General features: G+C 36.8%; 1 protein-coding gene across 1 annotated transcript; it reads right to left on the bottom strand.

The window, feature by feature from the left end:
* Positions 1 to 1044: 1044 nt before the first annotated feature.
* Positions 1045 to 16009, bottom strand: LOC108973542. Its single transcript, XM_018940886.1, has 3 exons — positions 15934 to 16009; positions 15343 to 15528; positions 1045 to 2090 (listed from the first exon to the last, which is right to left on the bottom strand). The coding sequence occupies exons 1-3, from the start codon at positions 16007 to 16009 to the stop codon at positions 1876 to 1878; spliced, it is 477 nt and encodes a 158-aa protein (XP_018796431.1). The 3' UTR covers positions 1045 to 1875.
* Between the last annotated feature and the right edge of the window lie 5080 nt (positions 16010 to 21089).

The following is a 21089-nucleotide window of genomic DNA, read 5'->3' as shown; positions in this document are numbered from 1 at the left end:
GTTGTTGAGGCCAATGATATCAATATCACCGGAAACTACGAATACTCTATAAAGAATATATATATATTATAAATATATATAGATATATCTTCTGCAAAGAGCTTCAATAGATGGACTAAGTTTATATATGTATATATATGTACTACCCAATATATGTACATATATACTATATATGTAAGATGACACTGACATAGTTCAGTGAGTCAAGAGGCAGCAGCTGTGGTGGTCAGGTCCGGATGGAAGAAACTACTACAGTTGTGAAGATTTTCGATTCAGTACCCGTCGATGGAGGCGAAGGCATCTCACAGCACATGGTATCTCCAATTGTGGACAAATGGCGAAGAGAAGAAATTTAACCGCGCAATATGGATTCGACTTTAACCTGTTCCAACGCATAACGTTAATATAAACAAAAATAATATTTATTAAATGATTAAATAAAAACATTGTAATTTAATGTTCGATTCTTCAGCTTTTACTATTAAATAAAATTTTAAATATTTTAAAATGTAAAACTTCCGAAAAATTTATTTTTCTTTTTAATCCCAAAATCAAATGTTTTGGTTTTTGACACTGTTCTGTTTTTTGACTTTAACCCCGTATTTGGTATTACATTTTCTTTTTCAATCCGGTGTTTGGAATTAAAAATTTTCAAAATATTTTTAAATAATAAAATAAAGCAAAAAATTAATAAATTGCTTTTTAATGAATCATTTGCAGCCCTGTATAACGGTAAATTCTTTATATAGAAGCTCAAGCAAGTGAGGGAAATTCTCTGAGCGCCTTTCACTAGGGAGTGGTCAGAAACGATACTTTTACATATTTTACATATGGCACAAGCAGGTCCCAACTTCAGCTCTTACACCAAGTATCCTCTGAACAGTCAAAAAAACATCCGTTTGAAGCGAGCTAAAGCGAAAAAGTACCCGCAAAACACTACCAATGAAAAAGAGAAAACCGCCTCGAATAATTGAATCCACCTTTGATAAAAATAGCAGTAAATAGAATGCTCAGAAATATTAAAAAAAATATTAAAAATCCACCTTTTCAAAATCACTCAGTTTATTGGGGCTTCTGATGTACTTAAATCAATAACATTGTAACGTATAGTAAATATAAATTGTATGATCGAGTTGTTGCTATTTTATTTAATTTACTTTATGATAATTTAAACACTAGATTACACAGTATTTAGACGTTCAAAATCATTGTTGGCTATTTTTTTTTTACACAATTATGTGAATTACGGTAATGCGTTTTTGTATATTTTTGTAAACGATATTATTTATTTTTAGGATTATAAGGGATTCGTAATGCAACTTCACTTGTTCTTGGCTAGAGCTCAAGTCTTACTGCATATGTACAAGTATTTAGTGTACTAGAAACCGTTATGCCATAATTTCCTAATTAATAAGAGCTCATTGGTATAAAACTCTGTGTGTTTTGCCTGGCGGTGCTGAAATTGAGTTTTCATACTTTTTGAAATCTGTCTGTTTTGTGCGAATTTCATTAGATATAGTTTTGAGTTGCTAAGATTTTTTTTTTAAATGCTTTCAAAAAATTTTTCACTAAATGTTTCACAAAAATTTTCTCTAAATATTTTCGTTTTGAAGTGTAAAAATTTAACTATGTAGATATTAGTTAAACAATTTACAGTTATAGAACCGAAAACTCCAACGAATTATAAATATGTTTTTTTTTACATTCAATGGAAAATTAATTCGCTAACTTATAGTATGTTTAAAAGTGACTTATGCGTTTAAAACATAAAACTATTTAAAGAGCTGGTTTTGTCTTAAGATTACAAAGCATTGCAAAGGTGGACTCCAAACGTTTCCCGCCATAACCTCAACTGCGCTCCCACTTCGACGAACTTCATTTGATCAGTTTGATGAGCAGCGTGCCGATGGGTAGTAGGACTAACGCGATGTAAGGCGAGAAGGCAGCAGTGCCGTTGCAGCCATCGGTGCTGCATGTTTGACAGAAAGTCGTTTTGATGTATGATGAGCTAGTTTCATGACCGCACCGATCGGAGGAGTCTTCATAGTCTTCGTAAAAGCAAGAGCGCGAAATAACACGTTTGCCGTAGACTGTAAGAAAAAAAAAATATGTATATGAAATATATTGTCATTTTCTAAGTAACAGTCTAGTCTGTTTGGTTCTTCTGGTTGACTTAAACTTAATATATATATATGTAGTTTGTTATATACATAAGTTTTAGTTCTGGAGCATCATAATACTGATTGACGGGTATTTTTAAGTTGCGTGATTTTTAATGAGGCAATACTTTTTTCGGACTTGGTCTTTTTGCCATTAATGCCTCGGTTGTTGTTGTAACGGTTATCTAATCACCGCTACGATGATACGGTTCAGATAAGTTGTCATCCAAGTCATCCAATGGTAGGCTCAGAAAACGTGCTGTTTCGACAGGCCAGACCATAAGGAGAGGGGTTGCAGATATGTAGGGTTAGCTTGGTATGCAAAAAGGTAGTTAGAGTCATGCGGCGTCGATTCTGGATAAGTAGGAGTTTAACCTGCTACAGTATCCAGAACGAAGCTGCGCAAGGGCCACTCTCAGTGCTCGTGACAAATCGAGCTCGTCGTCTACAATGAGAGTTGGTTTGACTCCAAGTACACAATTCACTGAGAGGAAATTAGTGAAGATGATTATGATTCCACAGAGAATGGCGGTCAGTTTACGTCTGGGGTGTTTTGAGTCCGAAGTCTGGTCAGCGTATTGTCTTATGTCGTCGATGTAGTTGAGGAAGGACCTTTTGATGTTGCTAGGGGTGGCTTCAAGCAGGTGACTTCAGGGTTTATTTATACGAAAGCACCCCAGAAATTGTTTGGCGATTAGTCAGGTCTGTGTCAAAAGCTTTTGACATGTCCAAAGCTACGAGGATCTTCTATGAACTAGTTATCTTATGACGTTTAGTGCTGTAGTGGTGCTGTGCACTTTTGGAAGCCATGCTGGTGGTTTGGTAGACTTAGGAAGTCTACAGTCGGGAGTAATAAGACCTCAAGTGCCTACTACTTACTACTGAAGAGAGGATAGTTTTCGGAAGAAAGACTATGTCGGCGCGTTACCCAGGTTTCAGTATTGGGACCAATATTCCGATTTTTCACACTTCGGCTATTTGAAGAGTGGTCAGCAGCAGTTTGGGGACCTTGGTGAGATAAGTTTGGATTCAATGCCAGCACGAGTCAGGAGGATACGTAGCAACCCTGCTGCAAGGTGTTGTTCCACTGAGCACAAACTTAACCTAAACTTTTCCGATCCAAACTAGATTAGATCACCGAAAGTACAGCCCGTGACCGGATAATAACGGCTGTTGTGGGAATTGTATTCGGTCAACATAATCGTCCACCCGTCGACCATAGAGTAGTTTACCAAATGTAGTGCTCTAGTGGATAACATACATACATCCTCAGCAACAAATTTACAGTGCGCACAGAAGACGCTATTGGCGCTGCGGAGCAGAGTACCGAACAAGACCCGAATGAGTCCATCCGCCATGGCGCGTAACAATTTTAGCTGTGTCTATACCCTTTATGTAAGGTTTTGAGAAAGAATCTTGGTTTGTGGGCATACAAAATATAATATAAATCGTACAAGAAATATAACTGAATAACCTTTAAAGGCGTCGCACCTTCCGTTCATCAGATAATTTTGTTTACAGATGAAGCTTACTTTTGACTAAAGGGACACGTCAATAAAAAAAAAACTGTCTAATTGTGAGTGTAGATCCACAAAACATATGTAGATGAGACGCTGTTCGAAAAAAGTCATTGGACATTAAGTTATAGTCAATGGAAAAGACTACAAAGCCCTGATTAATGCCCGAATAGGGGGATGTTGTTGGGAACGACCCAAAAGCACGGCGCTACATGTCATTCAGCCAACAAGGAAATCATTTTAGTGATGGAAATTTTTTGGTGAGCGCATTATTTAGCATCGTGGGACCAAGATTTCGGGATTTAATACCCCTGAACTATTTCTTGTTTGATTATGTAAAGTCTCTTTTGTTTTCCAAGATAGCCTAAACAATTGACGCCTTATAAGATTTTTATATTCTTGAAAATAACATGTTTAAAAAGCATCTTTTTCATTTAAATATATTGATACTGGGTATCATTATGTACTTGTACAAAAGCAAACAACTACACCATCAAACGCTTTGCTACTTCCTAACCATTATAGCAATCAAACCACCAATTTTCAGCAAACCCCAAATTAAGAAAAACTTTGCCTCGCTAGTACTCGTGACGAACTTCAAATCGACGTCTTACATAAGTGCTGCTACGCTCCAACATTACTGACTATTTTTCAGAGAAAACGCAATTGTTGAAAAATATTGGCAACTGCCTTAATAAGCAACCTGCCAAGTTACCAAAATGGGCGAAGCTCTTAAAACCACTCCATAACGACGACTTGTTGGTAAACAACAGACAAAGCGATCACGAGGAGTTTGATTATTTTGTGCAACTTGTTGTTACTGTAAACGCAAGAGATGTGAGAAAAAGTTCAAAACAAAAAATTAAATTATAAAACTGGCCACTTTAAGAAGCGGCGAAAACAGTAAAAACTATTATCTTTGCACGATCGGCCTAACTGTAAATTGTTGTGAATTGCGAATCTTAAGGAAGGACTTGAGATGTCAATTGTCATCGAGATTTAATAAGAATTGACATTGCTGACCAAAAACCATAATTACAAGCTGGTGATTGTCAGTTATATGACGAAGTAGCAACAAAAAAGCGTATAATTTATGCGCTCAAACAAAAAATATATAATATATCAATAATAACAGAGCGCTGTTTTGCTCCGACGGTAATTTGGTAGTGTGGCGTACAAATGTCACAGTAATTCAATTTTTTGCGATTATTGCACTCATTATTTAGCGACTTAATTACTTTTCTGCTGAGCAATTTTGACAGTCGTTTTCTACAATTACGTTGATCTTGCTACTTCCCTCATTTAGATGATTCATTCATTCAATATATTTATGTTTTTTCATAAATGCACATATATGATGGTTGCCTTTATGTTTCGGTATGAGAGAACCAAAGCAAATCTTGAATATCGAAAATATCTCCATTTCTTTTCAGAATATTCTCCCTAAAGGTCATTACACTTTTGCTTATGAAAAAACAAAATTTTGAAGCACTTTTGCCACTCTGATTGAGGTATTTCCATAATTGCTTCTGAACGCACCAAGCGCCTCTCAAGTGTCGAAATCCGTTGAGCTCTTAGTTTAGTTTTTTCATGCAAGAGTAAAAGGAAGATTCATCACCTGCCAAGATGTCACAGATGTGTTTCAAAGCACCGTGCTTTTTTTTAACATTTCTTTCGACTAGGCGACGCGGGCCCTTTTTGGAGCACTTGCTTCAACGAGCTAAAATTTTTTACTGTCAAATGTTCATGCAATATCGAATGTGTGCTGGTCAAACTAATGCTCATACTAGTTGTCTCAATCTCATGATAGGTCACATGACGATCTTGCAATATCAGTTTATGTACAGCGTCTATAGTTTTCAGAACAACAACTGATTTTGCACGACCTTCCTGAAAGTCATCTTGGATAGATATACGACCTCAAATGGATATGAATGTTTTAACTTACTGTAAACAACACAAATAGCGCTCGTATGTCAAAACGTTCTTACTATGTATAACGACAAAAATGTTAAACTTTACGATAAAGCCGTGAGCTGTCACATTGCCAAATTAGTGTTCCCAAATTTCGAAATCTAAAGGGCAACCAACGTATCACGGTTTATTAATTCCGCTTAATCACGTGCTATCTCTATAGATCAGTCATCGAACCTAACCTAACCTGCAAAAATAGTTACATTTGTGGCCAAGTACTGTTACATACTACTAACTTTTTAATAAATAAAAAAAATTAACTCAGTTTAGAAATTATAAATTTTTTTTTAAATATTCGTTACAGCTTTTATCAGTGTTATGAGTATTCTGGAAACTAATTCAAGAGCATCTTAGGTAACCATTAAGTACCAAATTATCAAGAAATTGTAAAAAATATGCTGGCAAATTAGTCTGGAGTCTAGAAGTAAATTTGAGTATCAAGTCAGAACAGTCTTCCAGATAAATTTTCGGTTAATAAAGGAAATAATAGTGAAGAATAGAGAGGACGGTTTCATCAGGGTCTACAACTAAAGCAAAAAGGGATTTAAAATTGAAGGGTCTACAAACGAGATTGTCAAAAGATTGTGAATTATAAATATGTTATATACTACTATGGCAAAAAAGCAGTAAGACTTTGTTCCTAACTTTAATATTCTTAATTTATTCATCAAAATCTATGTCGTCCCCCTCAAAATGTGCCAACGTTTTTTTCAATTCTCGAAACAGCTGCCGGAATAGTTTTCAATCGATTGATGGTGTATTTTCAGGTCGTAAGCATAGATCCCAAACTCATCCTCAGTAGTAATACACTTCATGACAGCCTGGTAAACGGAGAGCATTGTTTCCCAGACGTTAAAGCGACACTGTTTTTTGAAAAAATTTAGTGATTTTGGAACCAATCGCGCTTTCACATTTCTTAGGCCCAAATGATCTTACAAAATGGTTTTTACTGATTCTTCCGATACTCCAATGAATTTGAATAATTTTTACCAATAAAAAACACTTGCTCGCAACAAACAATTAAAACCGAAGGCCTTTCAAAAACAAAAATACAATTACTTGTATTCAAGTTAGCAATATTTTTAAAATACAGCAATAATTTATCGAACACCCCTTGAAGTTTCAATCAGCTTGTCAGTTGGCAGGGTGCGCAGCCTAATGACCATAAAGGCTTTATCACTGCACTCATCGGTTAGCGACACATACAACAAGTCCGTACAGCTTTATTATCGGATATGTCTTTTCGGTATAACATATTCATATGCAAGTGTCAAGATATCCTGGGCGTATCTAGTAACTTTCGATTGGCAGTGCAAACATGTCCGATAAAGTAAACAAATGGACGCATAAAACCCGAAACCAATCGAAAATGGCTGCAGCTGAATGAACTTACGCTCAAGTTGTTTTGGTGTTGATTTGATTGTTTGCTGCGTTGAAGTTGGGTTGTTGGCGTATAATCCGCACATAAGCAACTACTATACATACAAATGTATAAGGTATAGTATATGTAATCTATATGTGTGTACGTGCGTGCATTTTTATTTGACGTATGCAAGTTTTTACACATTTGCTGCTTAAGTTTGTTTTCTGATTTTATTTTTTCCAATGAGTTTACAATTCGAGACAATCACTGAGAAATCCACATCACAAAAGTAACACGCGACATAAAAAATCCAAGCAAAAAGTGCGCAGAATGCAATAGAAACATGCAATTCTATTTATTATACCTTGAACACGCAGAAAGCAACGTCGGAGACCCTATAAAATATAATATTAAACATCTTAAATATCTTAAAGTTGAGGCCACCGAATTTCGGTAATAAATTTTAATAATTTTGTTCGTTGTTGGAGCGGTTATCCTTTTCATGATGAAATGGCAAACCTTACTGAAGAGAAATGTCAAAAGGGCGGGAAAATAAGGCGCCGTGTGTAGTCCCCTATCGGTCCACTTTTGTAGTGCCCTATTGAAAAAGCCTATATAACTTCTTGGTTTTTGGAAAATCGATCTGAAATTTTGCACATGCCTTTTTCTCCCCAAAAAGTTGCATATATGTCAAAGTGGCAGATTTTAGATCAAACTAAGTTCTTGTAAGAAAAACTCTGTTATTTGGTAAGATATCTTCACAAAATTCGGTATGGTTTATTACTTAAAGCAATGGAATAATCTCGTAAGAAATTGTTCAGATCGAATCACCGTATCATATAGCTGTCATACAAACTAATCGTACAAAATCCAATTCTATTATGAAAAACTTTTTTATCTTCGAGAATTTTAGCACGAATAATTATCCTAGGCAACGGTATAATCTCCAAATAAATAATTCATATGGGATCTATATATATAATCTATAGTATATGGTATAGCTGTCATATAAATCAATATAAATAAAATCTGTTTATATCTTATATGTCCTTGTATGTTATAAGATATTATATATTACATGAGAAGGGTATTATAGCTTTGGTACAGCCGAAGTTTAAGTTTTTTTTTTTTTTGTACTTCTTTTTAGTTTTGTTCATGAAAAAAATGCCAATTGTGCGAACGACAAACTATGAAAATGCGTTTTCGCTTTTTTATTAGTTTCGTTTTCTAAAGTCTGACGTTTGGCGCGTTTTTTTGCGTGATTTCAGTACAACAGTGTTTGTTGTTGCTGACTTTATTGCTTTTAAATAAGTTTCGGAAACAGATAATGTAGACAAGTAGGCAAATAGTTGGATGCAGTGAACTGCGAGCGCTGAGCATATTTAGAAAATTAGTTTCCAACGTGTGGGGGAAGGGGCGAGACATTGGCGTATTATGTGAGACAGTGGTCGCTTGCTGGTCACTGAGTCTCTGTAAGGTATGTAGTTGGTCAAACTTGTCTGCTGGAAGTCCTTGAACCTATTTATTGCGAATGTGCAACTGTCATGGAACTAGACAGGTTACACAAATACAGCCGAATCCATACGCACATGTGTTTGTGCATATAGACGTTTAATTTAATTTTATATACCCCTATATATTATATAAGTATAGACGAACTTCGATGCAGATTTAGGGTCTATAATAGTTATATTTATTAAGTGCTAAACTTTCATTAGGCGGGCTTTACAAATGAAATTTTGAATTCGAAGTAGTTCAAGTAATAGTTCTGTAAGATTATATTTGTACATACAAATGAAAAAAACTAGCCAGGTATTAGTCTTTCTCAACTTTAACGTCGGGTGCACCGAAGCTATAATACCGTTAAGAAAATCATTTTTTATAACATAAAATGGTATAAAATGGAACTATCTTGATTATAGTGATTCGATCCTGGCAAAATATGCAGAGATTATGTTGTTGCCTTTTACAATATTCTACAAAAATTTTGTGAATATATCTTGTTAAAAAGGTCTACAAGGATTTGAGTTGGATCGGTCAATTTGTATGGCTATATGATATAGTTCTCATATACATATGTTCAAAATATGAGTAGCTTCTTCTAGAAAAAATATCGCTTGCGAAATTTTAGATCGATATCTTGGAAACTGAGAGATTAGTTCCAGGCAGAACGATAGGGCTTGTTACGAGAGTGAAATATGGGTGATGAATTTGAAGATCATTACTTAGACCGCGGTATCGATATAATCCTCTCGAATCATGTTTCCATAGTGGCAAAGTGGAGAGTTTTTAGTAGATAGAGGAGCGAAGTCGGGAAATTAAACCCGTAATTGTGAGAAAAGGTTTGGCAATGAATACTGAGATAGACCGGGTTGATTGAGGAACAATACCGTGGTATGTGTACTCGTTGCGGTAAACTGAGAATTCGTAATAATTGTAGTTTTTGTGAAGAATGAAGTATTATCGAAAGAAACTAGTTCTAACAACTTACTTTGATTTAATTATGAAAGAAATATGAATTCGTAAATAATAATTATTTGTATTTTTTTCTGCTGAAACCGTTACGTCACTTTAAGTACGTTATTTGCTGCATTCTTTTATCCGTCGCCGTCTCTAATACGGACTTATGGTCGCGTGTAAATCATTCACCACTCTCTGCCGAAATTTTTAAAAGAAAATGGGGCTGGCTCGGGCATGTTCTGCGACAGCTTCCAGACACAATCAATCGAAACGCTATCGACTATAATGCACAAGGCAGCCGACGGAAAGGTCGACCCGCTCTAAATGGAAGAATGAATTTAGACGTCTTTGTATCTAAATCCAAAAAAATTAAAGCACAAGACCGAAAGAAATGGGAAGGTCTTATTGTGGGTCTTTGCTCTCTGCGCAGCCATGGGATGCAATATATAAGTGTTGTTAGAGCGCACGTTAAGATATGATATTCTTCATTAAAAGTATTTTTCTAGAATATACTCCTGCTTAGACTTAATTTGACAAGGAATCAAGAAATTGCGTACCTAAATATAGTTGGTGCTGTTTTTATATTAAGAGTGGTTAGACTTCATTCGAGAAATAGTTAAAAATAAAAGATCAGACGACTTATGGGGTGCAATCGACTAGCTGGTAACTCTTGAGCTGCAAGCCAAGAAGTGTAATATATTGCAATTTATCATGATATGCTGAGGCTTAATGATTCGTTGTGACTTAGAAGAGGGGCAGTCATCATTTATTTATCTATCTATCTACATATCTAAGATCAGATGAGAAATGTAAAATAACGAATCTCAATTCATAAGTAGTTCGCAAAATCACACGACCTTCAACGTAAGATAATGTGAAAGATTAATTTCTAAATGAAAAATCTGCTGTACTTAAAATCTAGAGCTTCGACTACAGTTATTCTTTTACGCAATTGAGACATGCAAATTTACTTTAAAGTGCTTTACTGGAATAACTGCGAATTGTCGTAGGAAACGGATAGCAAAAAGCAATATTAAGCAACGTCATAAAAATGCGCGACTGACGCAATTACCTGCTGGCAAACATTATGGAATGTGCACATATCTACAATAATACAATGATATGTGCATATGCAGTCGAGCGGGGAAAAATGCAATGAAGATACAAGCAACAATTTGTTGCATGCGCGATAAAGTAGAAACAAACGCAATAACAAAGCAACCGTAAAAATTGCGCTCAAAACCAAAGCATGAAACACTTAAAATGATAACAAGTAAGGTGTGGTCGAAACCGAACGGAACCGAATTTTGTGACGGGGTAACGTAGTACACTTGTTCAATTGAGAGGATTTTTCAATGCTTCAAGCGCATGAGGAAGGCACACATCGGAAAGTGGAAACTTAACAACCCTGTATTGGGGTATAATCATGCTTCTAGGTAAGAACAGATTCAGGAAAATCAGCCATCAAGGATTGGTGTGCTAGGTTTAGACGTGGTGAGATGAGCACTAATGCACGATGAACGAACTGGACGCCCAAAAGAGATTATTACTGACGAAAATCTCAAAATCTGCCACAAAATAATGTTGGATTACCATAAATTTAGGTTGAGTGAAACAGCAGGCACTCTAAAGACATCAACTGAATGTATGCATCAAATGATTCACGAATATTTGGGTATGTGAAAGCTTTGAGCTTAGGTTCATTTTGGTTTAAAATCAACGATGTGTTGATGATTCGGAGCTGCATTTGGAGTTGTTTAAGATTTCTGGCGTCGATTTGTGGATGAAACAAGGCTCCACTATTTCACTCTGAAGTCCAGTCGACAGTCATCAGAATGGACTGAACAAGACGAATACGCTCCAATGCGTACATTTTACGTACGTAATATTTGGCTGGGTAGGTTACGGCGTCTGTATTTTGGAATCCGAATGGAATAATTTTTATTGACCATTGGACCGTTTGAAAGATGAAACCGTCGCAATACGCCCGAATTTGAGGAAAAAGAAAATGCAACTTTAGCAAGACAACTCACCGTGTCACTAGTCAGTGGAAACGATGCCCAAAATCCCGGAATTAAGCTACGAATTGCTTTCGCATCCACAGCATTCTTCAGGTCAGGCCCCCAGTGACTATTTTGAGTTCTCAGATCTCAAAATAAAGCTCGCTGGAAGGAAACTTACGTCGAATGAAGAGCTGATCTCCGAAACTGGGACCTATTAAGAAGCAAAGGATAAATCGTACTACAAAAATGGTATCGAAAAGTTTGAGGGTCGATGTAAGCAGTGTATCGCCCTCGAACGGAACTGTGTTGAATAAAAGAAGCGAATATTTCAAAACAAAAGAAGGATTGCTTTGTTAGGCCAAAGACTTTTCCATTGACCAGTTACGTGGTGTGTTCAAAAAGTATCGTGAATTTTGTGTTTTTTCAAAAATTATTTATTTATTCATGAATATCTATTTTGTCCCCTTCAAAGTAATACCCATGAGATATTATACACTTGTGCTAACGGTTTTTCCAATCTTCGAAGCACTTCAAAAAATCAATTTTTTTATCTTCTTCAGCTCCTCGAAGTCTTCATCTCGTCAAGAGAAGCGTAACGTCGTCCTTTCATGGACGTGGTGGGACGTGGTGCAAAAGCCAATTTTTGTCACATCTTCTCGGCCTTCTGAAAACATTTTGTACCACCGATAAACGTTGCTTCGGTCCAAGGTAGCTTCTCCGTATGCCACAGTCAATATTCGGAATGCAGCCGCGCACTTAATTTCGTTTTTCACACAAAATTTGATACAGGTTCTTTGATCCATTTTTTTGAATAGGTAAAAATCGAAGACGATCCAAAACACGTGCAAACAAAGCAGCTGTCAGCAATTAAATGAACATTCAAAATGGCCGAGCCTGTCGGCATAAGTACCAACATAACGCCACAAAAAATTCGAAATTCGAATATACGTAACCCGCGAAAATTCAAAATTCGCGATACTTTATGAACACACCACGTATTTCGCATCGAAGTCCTTCCTCCACTGGTCGGTCCGAAATCGGAGTGTCCATGGTACTTTCGCTCGAATACCTTTCTACAGTTTGGGGATTTCAATTTTGGATAATTTTTTTTTTTTTATATTGAGAATTTTGATTTAGGGATATAATTTTGGGGGATTTCGAGCCTCTTCTTTTGAAAATAGACAACAAAGACCTTGCCTCTATTTACGCCCGATTTTGCTTTTGAAAACTGCTATTTACGCGTAACAAAGCCGTACTCGGGTATGAAAAACGCGAATAATAAAATGCATTGCACGCTGACAGTAACGGCATGTAGCGCATGCGAATTTTGACACACATGCACACACTTACGCACTAATACTTGCTCATACATATGTGCCATTTTACAACATTTCCACAAATCAACAAGCAACCCGTTGGCGGCGACTGCGACTGCGACGGCGTCACGACTTTTGCGATTCGCCGATGATAGGGACAATTTGTGGCAACACGGCACCGCCGACAGCGTTGTTGGAAACATTGTGTAATAAATTGCAACAAATTAGCGCCACATACAGCAAGAGCAGCAACGCCACGCGAATTGTGACCCATGTGTCGAAGAGCAAAACCGCCTGAGCTTCGGTTGCGGGCGAGCGGCATGGTGTGAGTGCATTTTTGACAGTGAGACGATAAATGGACACTCAACTCGTGTAGTTTTGAGATATTGAAATGCAACACTGGTATCACTGTCAGTGTCACAAATCGCACCTCACCCACATGTTGTGTTCGCTTGAGCGTCTATTATTCGCTCTGTTACTAGCACAATAAATTTTAATTTTTTGGACGTTTCGCCAACCGACATGCGGTTTTGTCTATGGAATTATCGGACTTTGTATAAATTATGTACAAATAGAGCGTCACATTGGATTTTGATATTTCGGACCACCGCTGTTTCTATGCCAAATCAATTTGTAGTTGTCTAAATAAGGTCCCGATATAAATGCGGCTAAACTTGTAACAGTATGCCATGTTTCTTTCGTGTGTTCAGAACTCCATTTTCCGCAAGTATATTTGCTTAGTCACTGTGACCGATCGACCAAATAGGGGTTAATTGCCACTAATTTAGCGACTAAGACTGCAATTCGAACAAATCACTTAAACAAATTGATGGTAGATACTAAATTAGAAAATAAATTTTGAACAGACTTTAATATGTGCGACAGTTAGGAATTTTGTTTCCACAGGCTTTAAGCTCAAACTGAACTGTTGAGTTGACGGATATAGTGAAATATCTAGGGCTCATCATCATCTTTCATGGAAGCCGAATATCGAAGAGGGAAAAAAGGCAACGGAGTCATTGGAAAAATGGGGGGTCTCTCACCGAAAGTGTTCCTGGCAAAAAAACCTCGAAAGCAGTTAACGGGGGGCACTCGTTGGCATATATGGTGAACTAAGGTTCACTCCAATCATGGCACTTAACGCTATTTTGCACATAGTGCCCGTAGACACTGAAGGAAGCTGTATGGCTGCGAAAGGACGCAGAAAATCTGAGTTTCTATAAAAACACTCTGAACACTCGGGAATCCTTACGCATCCTCGGCTTGGAAAACACGTTTCCTTGACTTCATACCAGATCACGGATTCGCCAAACCGAACTCCGGCAGTTTTGCTTATTCCTATAGCGGCGAGGAAGCTGTGGGCGAGAAGATGCTGTTGGAGGAGAACGGCAGTGAGCTACTTTACGTAAGGTCAAAGCTTGGGGAAAGGTTGCTGGAGAAATTTACCATCAGGAGTTCTCTAGCAACTCCAGCTTAAGAATTCCTGATTATTTTCAAAGTCATGGTTAGCCATTAAGGTAGCCGCAAATTGCAGCCTCATCCAGAGAAGTGACCATCGAAACAGATAGTTGGACGGTGATACTAACCATCAACTTATTACAGTGTGGTCAATAAGTGTCTAACCTCGCTATCAATAGCATCGAGTCCCTTTGAAATGGCTGCCAGGCCACAGTAGAATGGCAGGCAATTATAAAACTGATGATCTAGCGAGGAAAAGCAGTCCAGAACCGCAATCAAAAGAACGCCATTGCCCTATTGGCGTCCGTGCTGTAAGGCTGATACTTTTACCAGACGCCGTCTGGAGAATTGTTCTCCCCAAAAAGCTGCTCATTTCTCGAAACCACCGATATTGGATCTCTATAACTTATATCAGTGATACAGTTAGATCTATCGAATATATTCTATGTAGCTGCCACACAAAGTGATCGACCAAAATTTCGAATCTATTTGTAAAGGGTATTCTATCTTCGGTGAAACGGAAGATAGACTTTATGATTAGTTCAGTCATAAGAACTTAAAATTCTAATAAAGTAATGGGCTCTGTACATATATACATACATATATATGTACAAGACAACTAATTTTAGAAAGAGAGTAAAAGACAATTTTGGTTTGTTTACAATTTTGTAGAATGCGGTTGATTTCTACGAGTTCACATTTGATATGGACATACGCCTATAAATTTGGCTGTCCATCAAGTGGTTTCCTTACATATATCCAACCTCAATGCTGAATCGAAATCCAAATAAACTTTATGGGAAAAACTACAGAAGACGCCGACATTGTTAATGCGTGTCACGTACGCGTGCGCAGTTTGGTCGGTGGTTTCGGCCTTTGTAGTCGTTTGTAAACAATATTTACAATTATTATTGAGAAGTGAGAGTTCATTTTATTTTTTTGTAAGCTATAATTAATGCAATGCAAAGAATATTAACAAAGTAAAGGATTTTCATTTGAAGGCTCTTACTAATTTTCCTTCTTTACTCTATTTTAATAGACACATGATATAATATTTCTTGTTTTATTTTTTACCCGATTTGGCTTACTCACCTTCTTGCACAAGTTTCTTACACACGGGTCGTGCGTTGACCGCCTTGAAACCCGCCGAATAGGAGCAGTTAACATAACTCCAGTAACGTTGTTGGTCGGAAATGAATTCCGGATCAAATGGATCATCGCAGAAGCCGCCATTGGAGACATCTGTGGAGCAGCGCCAACATTTTAACAAAGCGTTGACTGAAATTGAAAATATTGAAAATTATTACTAAATTATACTTTGAATCGAACATAAGTAGGTAACTAAGATTTTAACAGTGAAAAACGACTCTTCACGACTTCTAATGATTAAATTTAAATGTTAAGTTTAATAACAGAATTATATTTTAACTTTACGATTTTTGAGTATATATGGTAAATAGATCAGAGATTGACTATCTTTCCGGGTATAAGCTTCAGTTTGTGGTCCACAAAGCTAATTTTGGCAGCGCTATCGTTCAGAAAATCCAAGGTGACCTGGCGCATACATTCGATGACTTTGTACTCGGGAATTCCTGGTTGTTTTGGAGGTAGAATGTTCCATGATTAGGTTTTGGGTATTTTGGTTGGTACACTGTCATTTTTCTGTTACCACTACTGGCGTACTTTGGCTGGTACATTCGATACTAACTTTTATTGTCTCTTGTCTAGAGACGAGTAAGTTTTCTTCATGGGATTCCATTATGGGGATCCGAAAATGCGTTATGTTTATCGTATTTGGTGTTATTGAGATTCATGATTTATCTCATGAGTCAGTTGCAAAGAGTTGGTCACTCGTCCGTAAAACCAGTATACGTATATAAGGCAAGGGAGGAAACCATTCCAGATCAGCTACTCGATTACAGTCCGCTGACCATACAGCCATAAGCATGGATAATTTGACATCTTGGCTTAGGGTGCCGTTGGTGTAGATATCCTCACACCTCAAAACCGAACATTTATTCAGCCATATCCCTCTCATTATTACTTAAGCCCATTCGCCACGGCAAAGGCGACCAACGAGGAAGTTGATAGACCTTATATACTCATATATATATATGCTTCTATAACGAAACGTGGGACAAGCTGCCTTTATTTATTTATTTTATTTTAAAGGGAGTATCCAAAATTCAGAATCTTGAACCCTATTTTATCGAACTATTTCAGAAATAGCTTCGCATGTCGAGGACCAGGCAGTTATTGTTAGTCGCGTTTTTTCCTGGAATTACTGACATAGACTTCAACTTGAAAAATGCTTGGAAGCCTGTTCATGAAAACTGGCAGGGCCCAATTCCATCTGTTGATTTCGAACGATTCTCAATTCTCTCAGGGTGTGTCATCCTCATAGACCTCTTTGGTGTCATCTCCCCAACGACATGAAGTGAAATGAGATTCAGAATCATCTTTTCACAGTTTTCAAAATGAATATACTTAATCTGTATTACAATTCAATTCAAATCTTATCTAGCTGTCTGCTGTCTGCTCTAAAACAAGTTTGCAAAAAAAGTGTGGGTAAAATGCATCACATTTAATTATCGACTCATTAAATCAGCGGTTTGAATTGTATTAATTTATGCCACCCAACACCCGGAATTGGATTCGTTTTGAAAGCTTACTTACATACAAAAGCTATGTCGTTCGTAAAATTTTTCATACGATAAGATATTGCTCATCCATTAATGCTTATTTATGCAGAATTGATTCCAGTATCTCCACATTATGCAAATGAGCTATTTATTTACAAAAAATACATTCCTCTATGTAATTGATATTTATACTAAATTTATAATTATTGAGTATTACCCAGCTTTTACAAATTCGCTGCGGCCTACGCTCTTAAAGCAGGTTCAGATCGTGATTTGGATCATAACTTATAAAAAATTGCGTTGATATCATTGAAATCGTAGCGAGAAAAAAAATTATTACGTTGCTCTCAATAAAATAAATTCCATGGCTAATAAGTGGTGCTAATTTTGAAAACATTTAAATCACATATCAAAAATAATCGTCGAAATCTATCCAATAGGTGAGTTGCGGAAAATAAAAAAAACCCGAGAATATATAGTATTTAAGTAACAAATTGCTGAGGCCGCTTCACAAATATTACACGCTAAGCTCTCCAACCAAGGGCAGAGGGCAGAACTCTGTATAAGAAGGAAGGCATCTAAAAGCATCACGCGTTTATAAAATCGGTTAATATCGGTTCTCTTATAGAGTTTGACCGGTTTTAAGTTTACAGTTGCAAAGAAAATGGTGAAAATTTTTAAATCAAAGCCTTGGAACAGACAGCGAATATTGTATATTAAATGCCTGCAAAAAAGTCCGCCATATTCAATATCCAATCGGAGATTCCAAGTGTTGCCAGTTGCTTACTTTCAGAGCTGGAGTGCTTTCGTCCATTCGGACAACATGACCTAGTCAGCGTAGCCGTTGTCTTTTAATCGGCCTAACTATGGCAATGTCGTCGTATATCTCATACAGTTCTATCGACAGTGGTATTCTCCGTTGCCAAGGCGGAAAGAACCATTAATCTTCAACACAACCTATGTCTTAAAAAGTCGTAACGTCGACTCATGCCTCAGTCAGACTCATAGAGACTTATAGAGTTTGGTCTTTGTTCGTCGAGAGAGGACTTTACTTCTCAATTGCCTACTCAGTTTTTTTCATGGGTTTTTTTTTCTAGATTTGTCGCCAGGTGAATATCTGAACAGTTGTTGATTTTCCACGATCAAAACCACACTGATAAGGTCCAATCAGTTTGTTGACGGTGGGCTTTAATCTTCCACACAATACGCTTATATACGATGTTGAAGAGCCTTATCCCCTGGTAGTTGGAGCAGATTGTGGGGTCTCCCTTTTTGTGGATTGGGCAGAGCACAGTTTTTCGCCGCCATATTTGAATAGCTCGGCGGGCAATACATTGGCCCGCTACTTTGTTGTTCTTTAGAGTGGTAATTGGTAAACCGTTTTACTTTTTGGTAAGCTTTTTGTTATGGAAGGTATGCGTGAAAATCTTTGATTGAATAGATTTTCCTTATAGATTTTGATTTCGAAACGAAATGAATGATTAAACCTAATAAAATGTCTTATTCTATCAGTGGAGGGTTAATTAAATGATATGATTTTAATATTCAAAGAGTGTGAGAATACACTCTACATATTGATCAGCTATTTAAAAGCCATAATAAAAATGAAAATTTTATTTAAGGATACCGTAAAAAAAACGTATAAAAAACGAGTGTGTAGACCCACATTATTATTGCAGTCTCTTACCGTTTACGAAACAAAGTGAGTAATTAATTTAAATGCGAAGCTGGTCAGCGAGTGTCTAGCGAAACTGGCATAAATTTAATTTTAAAAGGGTGTATTCAACTTTTAAATGTGGCTCATTACTTCGCCACTAATTATTTTAATTGTCGGTGGGACAAAGTGTAAACAGTTATTTTGCTTTTCAGTGGAAGCAGGTTAAGAATGAACGCGAAGCCAAACATGCGTTGAAGTAATTAGAACGAAAGTAAAACTTCCTTTACTTGTGCGATTTTGAGGGCTATAAAAGAGTTCTAATTAAAGCGAAGTTAAAAAGGAAATTAAATTAACGAAGTATTATAGTTGGAGATTTTAGACATAAAAAAGTAGTAAAGGCAAACAGGAAATGCATGTGAAAATCAGAGTGCCATGTCAGAGGGGTTTCAAGAAATGGCACATAACCAAATTTAGGTTTATAGGATTCGGCACCAATGCTATTTTTGTGCTATCGCAAAAGAATTTAATAGCTTTATTCAATTAGCTGTTGCTTGTAAGAATGTTAAGACTAAAAATGCTTAGGATGAAGAAAGAAATATATTTCTACTTATACCATACATTCCCTGAAATTGTAGGTCAAAATGTCTCCTAGCGCCCTTTTCGCTTCCCACTTACCTACGAGAGAGTTGTGGGTAGGTGGAAACCGTTGGAGATGAATGCCCGCGAATTTATTTATAATCAATAATTATAATTGGGTCAAAGCTAAGGGGTAATGTACTAAGGGTATATCGTATGGAACTATATTTCAAGCCGATGTTGCTGCTATAAAGGTAACCGTTAATATATTACTCTAGAGTGCAGAGCTTTCCACAGAGCAGCAATACTAACCTTGAGTTCCTTAACCGTGTGTTCAAGGTCTAACTTCGTTATCAATAGTATGGACTCACTTGGTAATGAGACTAGTTTGGATGCTAGACCACAGCCGAATCAAAGGTAATTTTGAAGCTGACAAACTGGCAAGACAAGGAACTCAAGAACCGTCATCAGTAGAAAAGGTACGGATTGGTGCTCGACTCTCCTCGTATGTTTTACTACTAAATAGCTGGGCACAGCTTGGTTACCATCGGTTCATGTGGTGTCGCAATATATTGTAGCTCTTTGCGCTTTATTGGCAATGTTGAGAATCTTAACGGAGACCAGCTGCAGAAGCTGTACGGAAGAAGATGATGAGGGAATATCTCTATTCTCTTTTTGATTGTGCCGCGTTTGCCTGGCATTTGGAAGTTCAAAAGATTGTATTGACCACAGAGCGTTTTGATGACTTTTACGATCGCACAAAGCAGTTCCATTTTTATGGCTTCAGAAAGGACTCCATATACTTGTAGTACGAGGGCAATCCGTTGATCAACCATAATTTGTTTGCGGTAAAAGTTATCTTTAATAATTTGTTATTTAAAAATATAATCTGTATTCCTAATGTGACTGTAACTGACCTTTATTATTCGAACTTTAATTATACTTTTTCATATTTTACTAGTGCAGTATGCCGCCGAACAAGAGAATGCAAGTAAACTAAACATTTTTACATGCAACCGTGCACTTGCCGTTATCCTTATAATATACATTTTATACATTTATTCACACTTGTCAAAGCATTGGGAATTGCACATGGAAATGGTTCACGTACATATATGTAAACGTAGTCTTAAATGAACTCTATTTGTACTTGCTTGCAACAGGCGTCGAGTTTACATAATACATAATTTTATCACCAGCGGGTATCGGGTGTCCACTTAACTGTATGCCTAGTACTAATTCGTATACACATAGTACATGGGCATAAATACATATATACTTGCTTATTTGAGAGCACATACTCATAGTAACGGGATATTTTAGCTTCGTATAAACGTCATAAAGTGCAAGAAAATGATTTAGTCGTTCGCTTAAATTTAAATTAATGAGCGCTACGGGAATTACTACAGATTGGCCACTGAGATTATGCCGCATACTCGTATTTTATAGCTCGTAGTGACATTTTTCTTAAATTTTGTATTTCTAACCAAAACTCATGTGCGTAATCGTTACGAATGTTGGAAAAGACTTACGGCGATTCACTTTTATCAAAAACACAAGGACACGAGTGGTACAAAGCCTTCAAAGACGGTGGAGAGATCGTTGAAGACATGTCTCGCTCTGGACGGTCTCTTCCACTGATCAATGTATTAAAAAAGTGAAGAAAATGGTGCTTGAAAAGCATGTCAAGAGAGCTCGATATTTCTCGCGAGTCCATTCGAATGACTTTTGCTTCTTTCAAAACGACTGCTTTTCAAAAAGAATATCGTCAAAAACGATTCTTTCGACTTGTTTGATAGTGCGAATTCCGATCTCAAATTCATGAAGAGAATTATAACTGCCTATGAGAAATGGGCTTACGAGTTTGATGTAAATAAGTCAAAAATCATCGGAATGGAGGGAAAACCGAGCCGTCACAAAAAAAAAAAAAAAATAAAAAAAAAAAAAAAAAAAAAAAAAAAAAA

Source organism: Bactrocera latifrons, unplaced genomic scaffold, assembly GCF_001853355.1.
Source record: "Bactrocera latifrons isolate USDA-ARS-PBARC rearing strain unplaced genomic scaffold, ASM185335v1 scaffold_49, whole genome shotgun sequence".
Classification (NCBI taxonomy): Eukaryota; Metazoa; Arthropoda; class Insecta; order Diptera; family Tephritidae; genus Bactrocera; species Bactrocera latifrons.
The sequence above is the reverse complement of the archived record's forward strand: the minus strand, read 5'-3'. Positions and strand labels throughout refer to the sequence as shown.

Coding starts and splice junctions, on each gene's coding strand:
- LOC108973542 (XM_018940886.1), bottom strand. CDS start 16,009: ATGGAATCCCATGAAGAAAACTTACTCGTCTCTAGACAAGAGACAATA. Junction 15,529..15,933: donor TATCGAATGTACCAGCCAAA/GTACGCCAGTAG, acceptor TTTCAATTTCAG/TCAACGCTTTGTTAAAATGT. Junction 2,091..15,342: donor TAAGAAACTTGTGCAAGAAG/GTGAGTAAGCCA, acceptor TTTTTCTTACAG/TCTACGGCAAACGTGTTATT.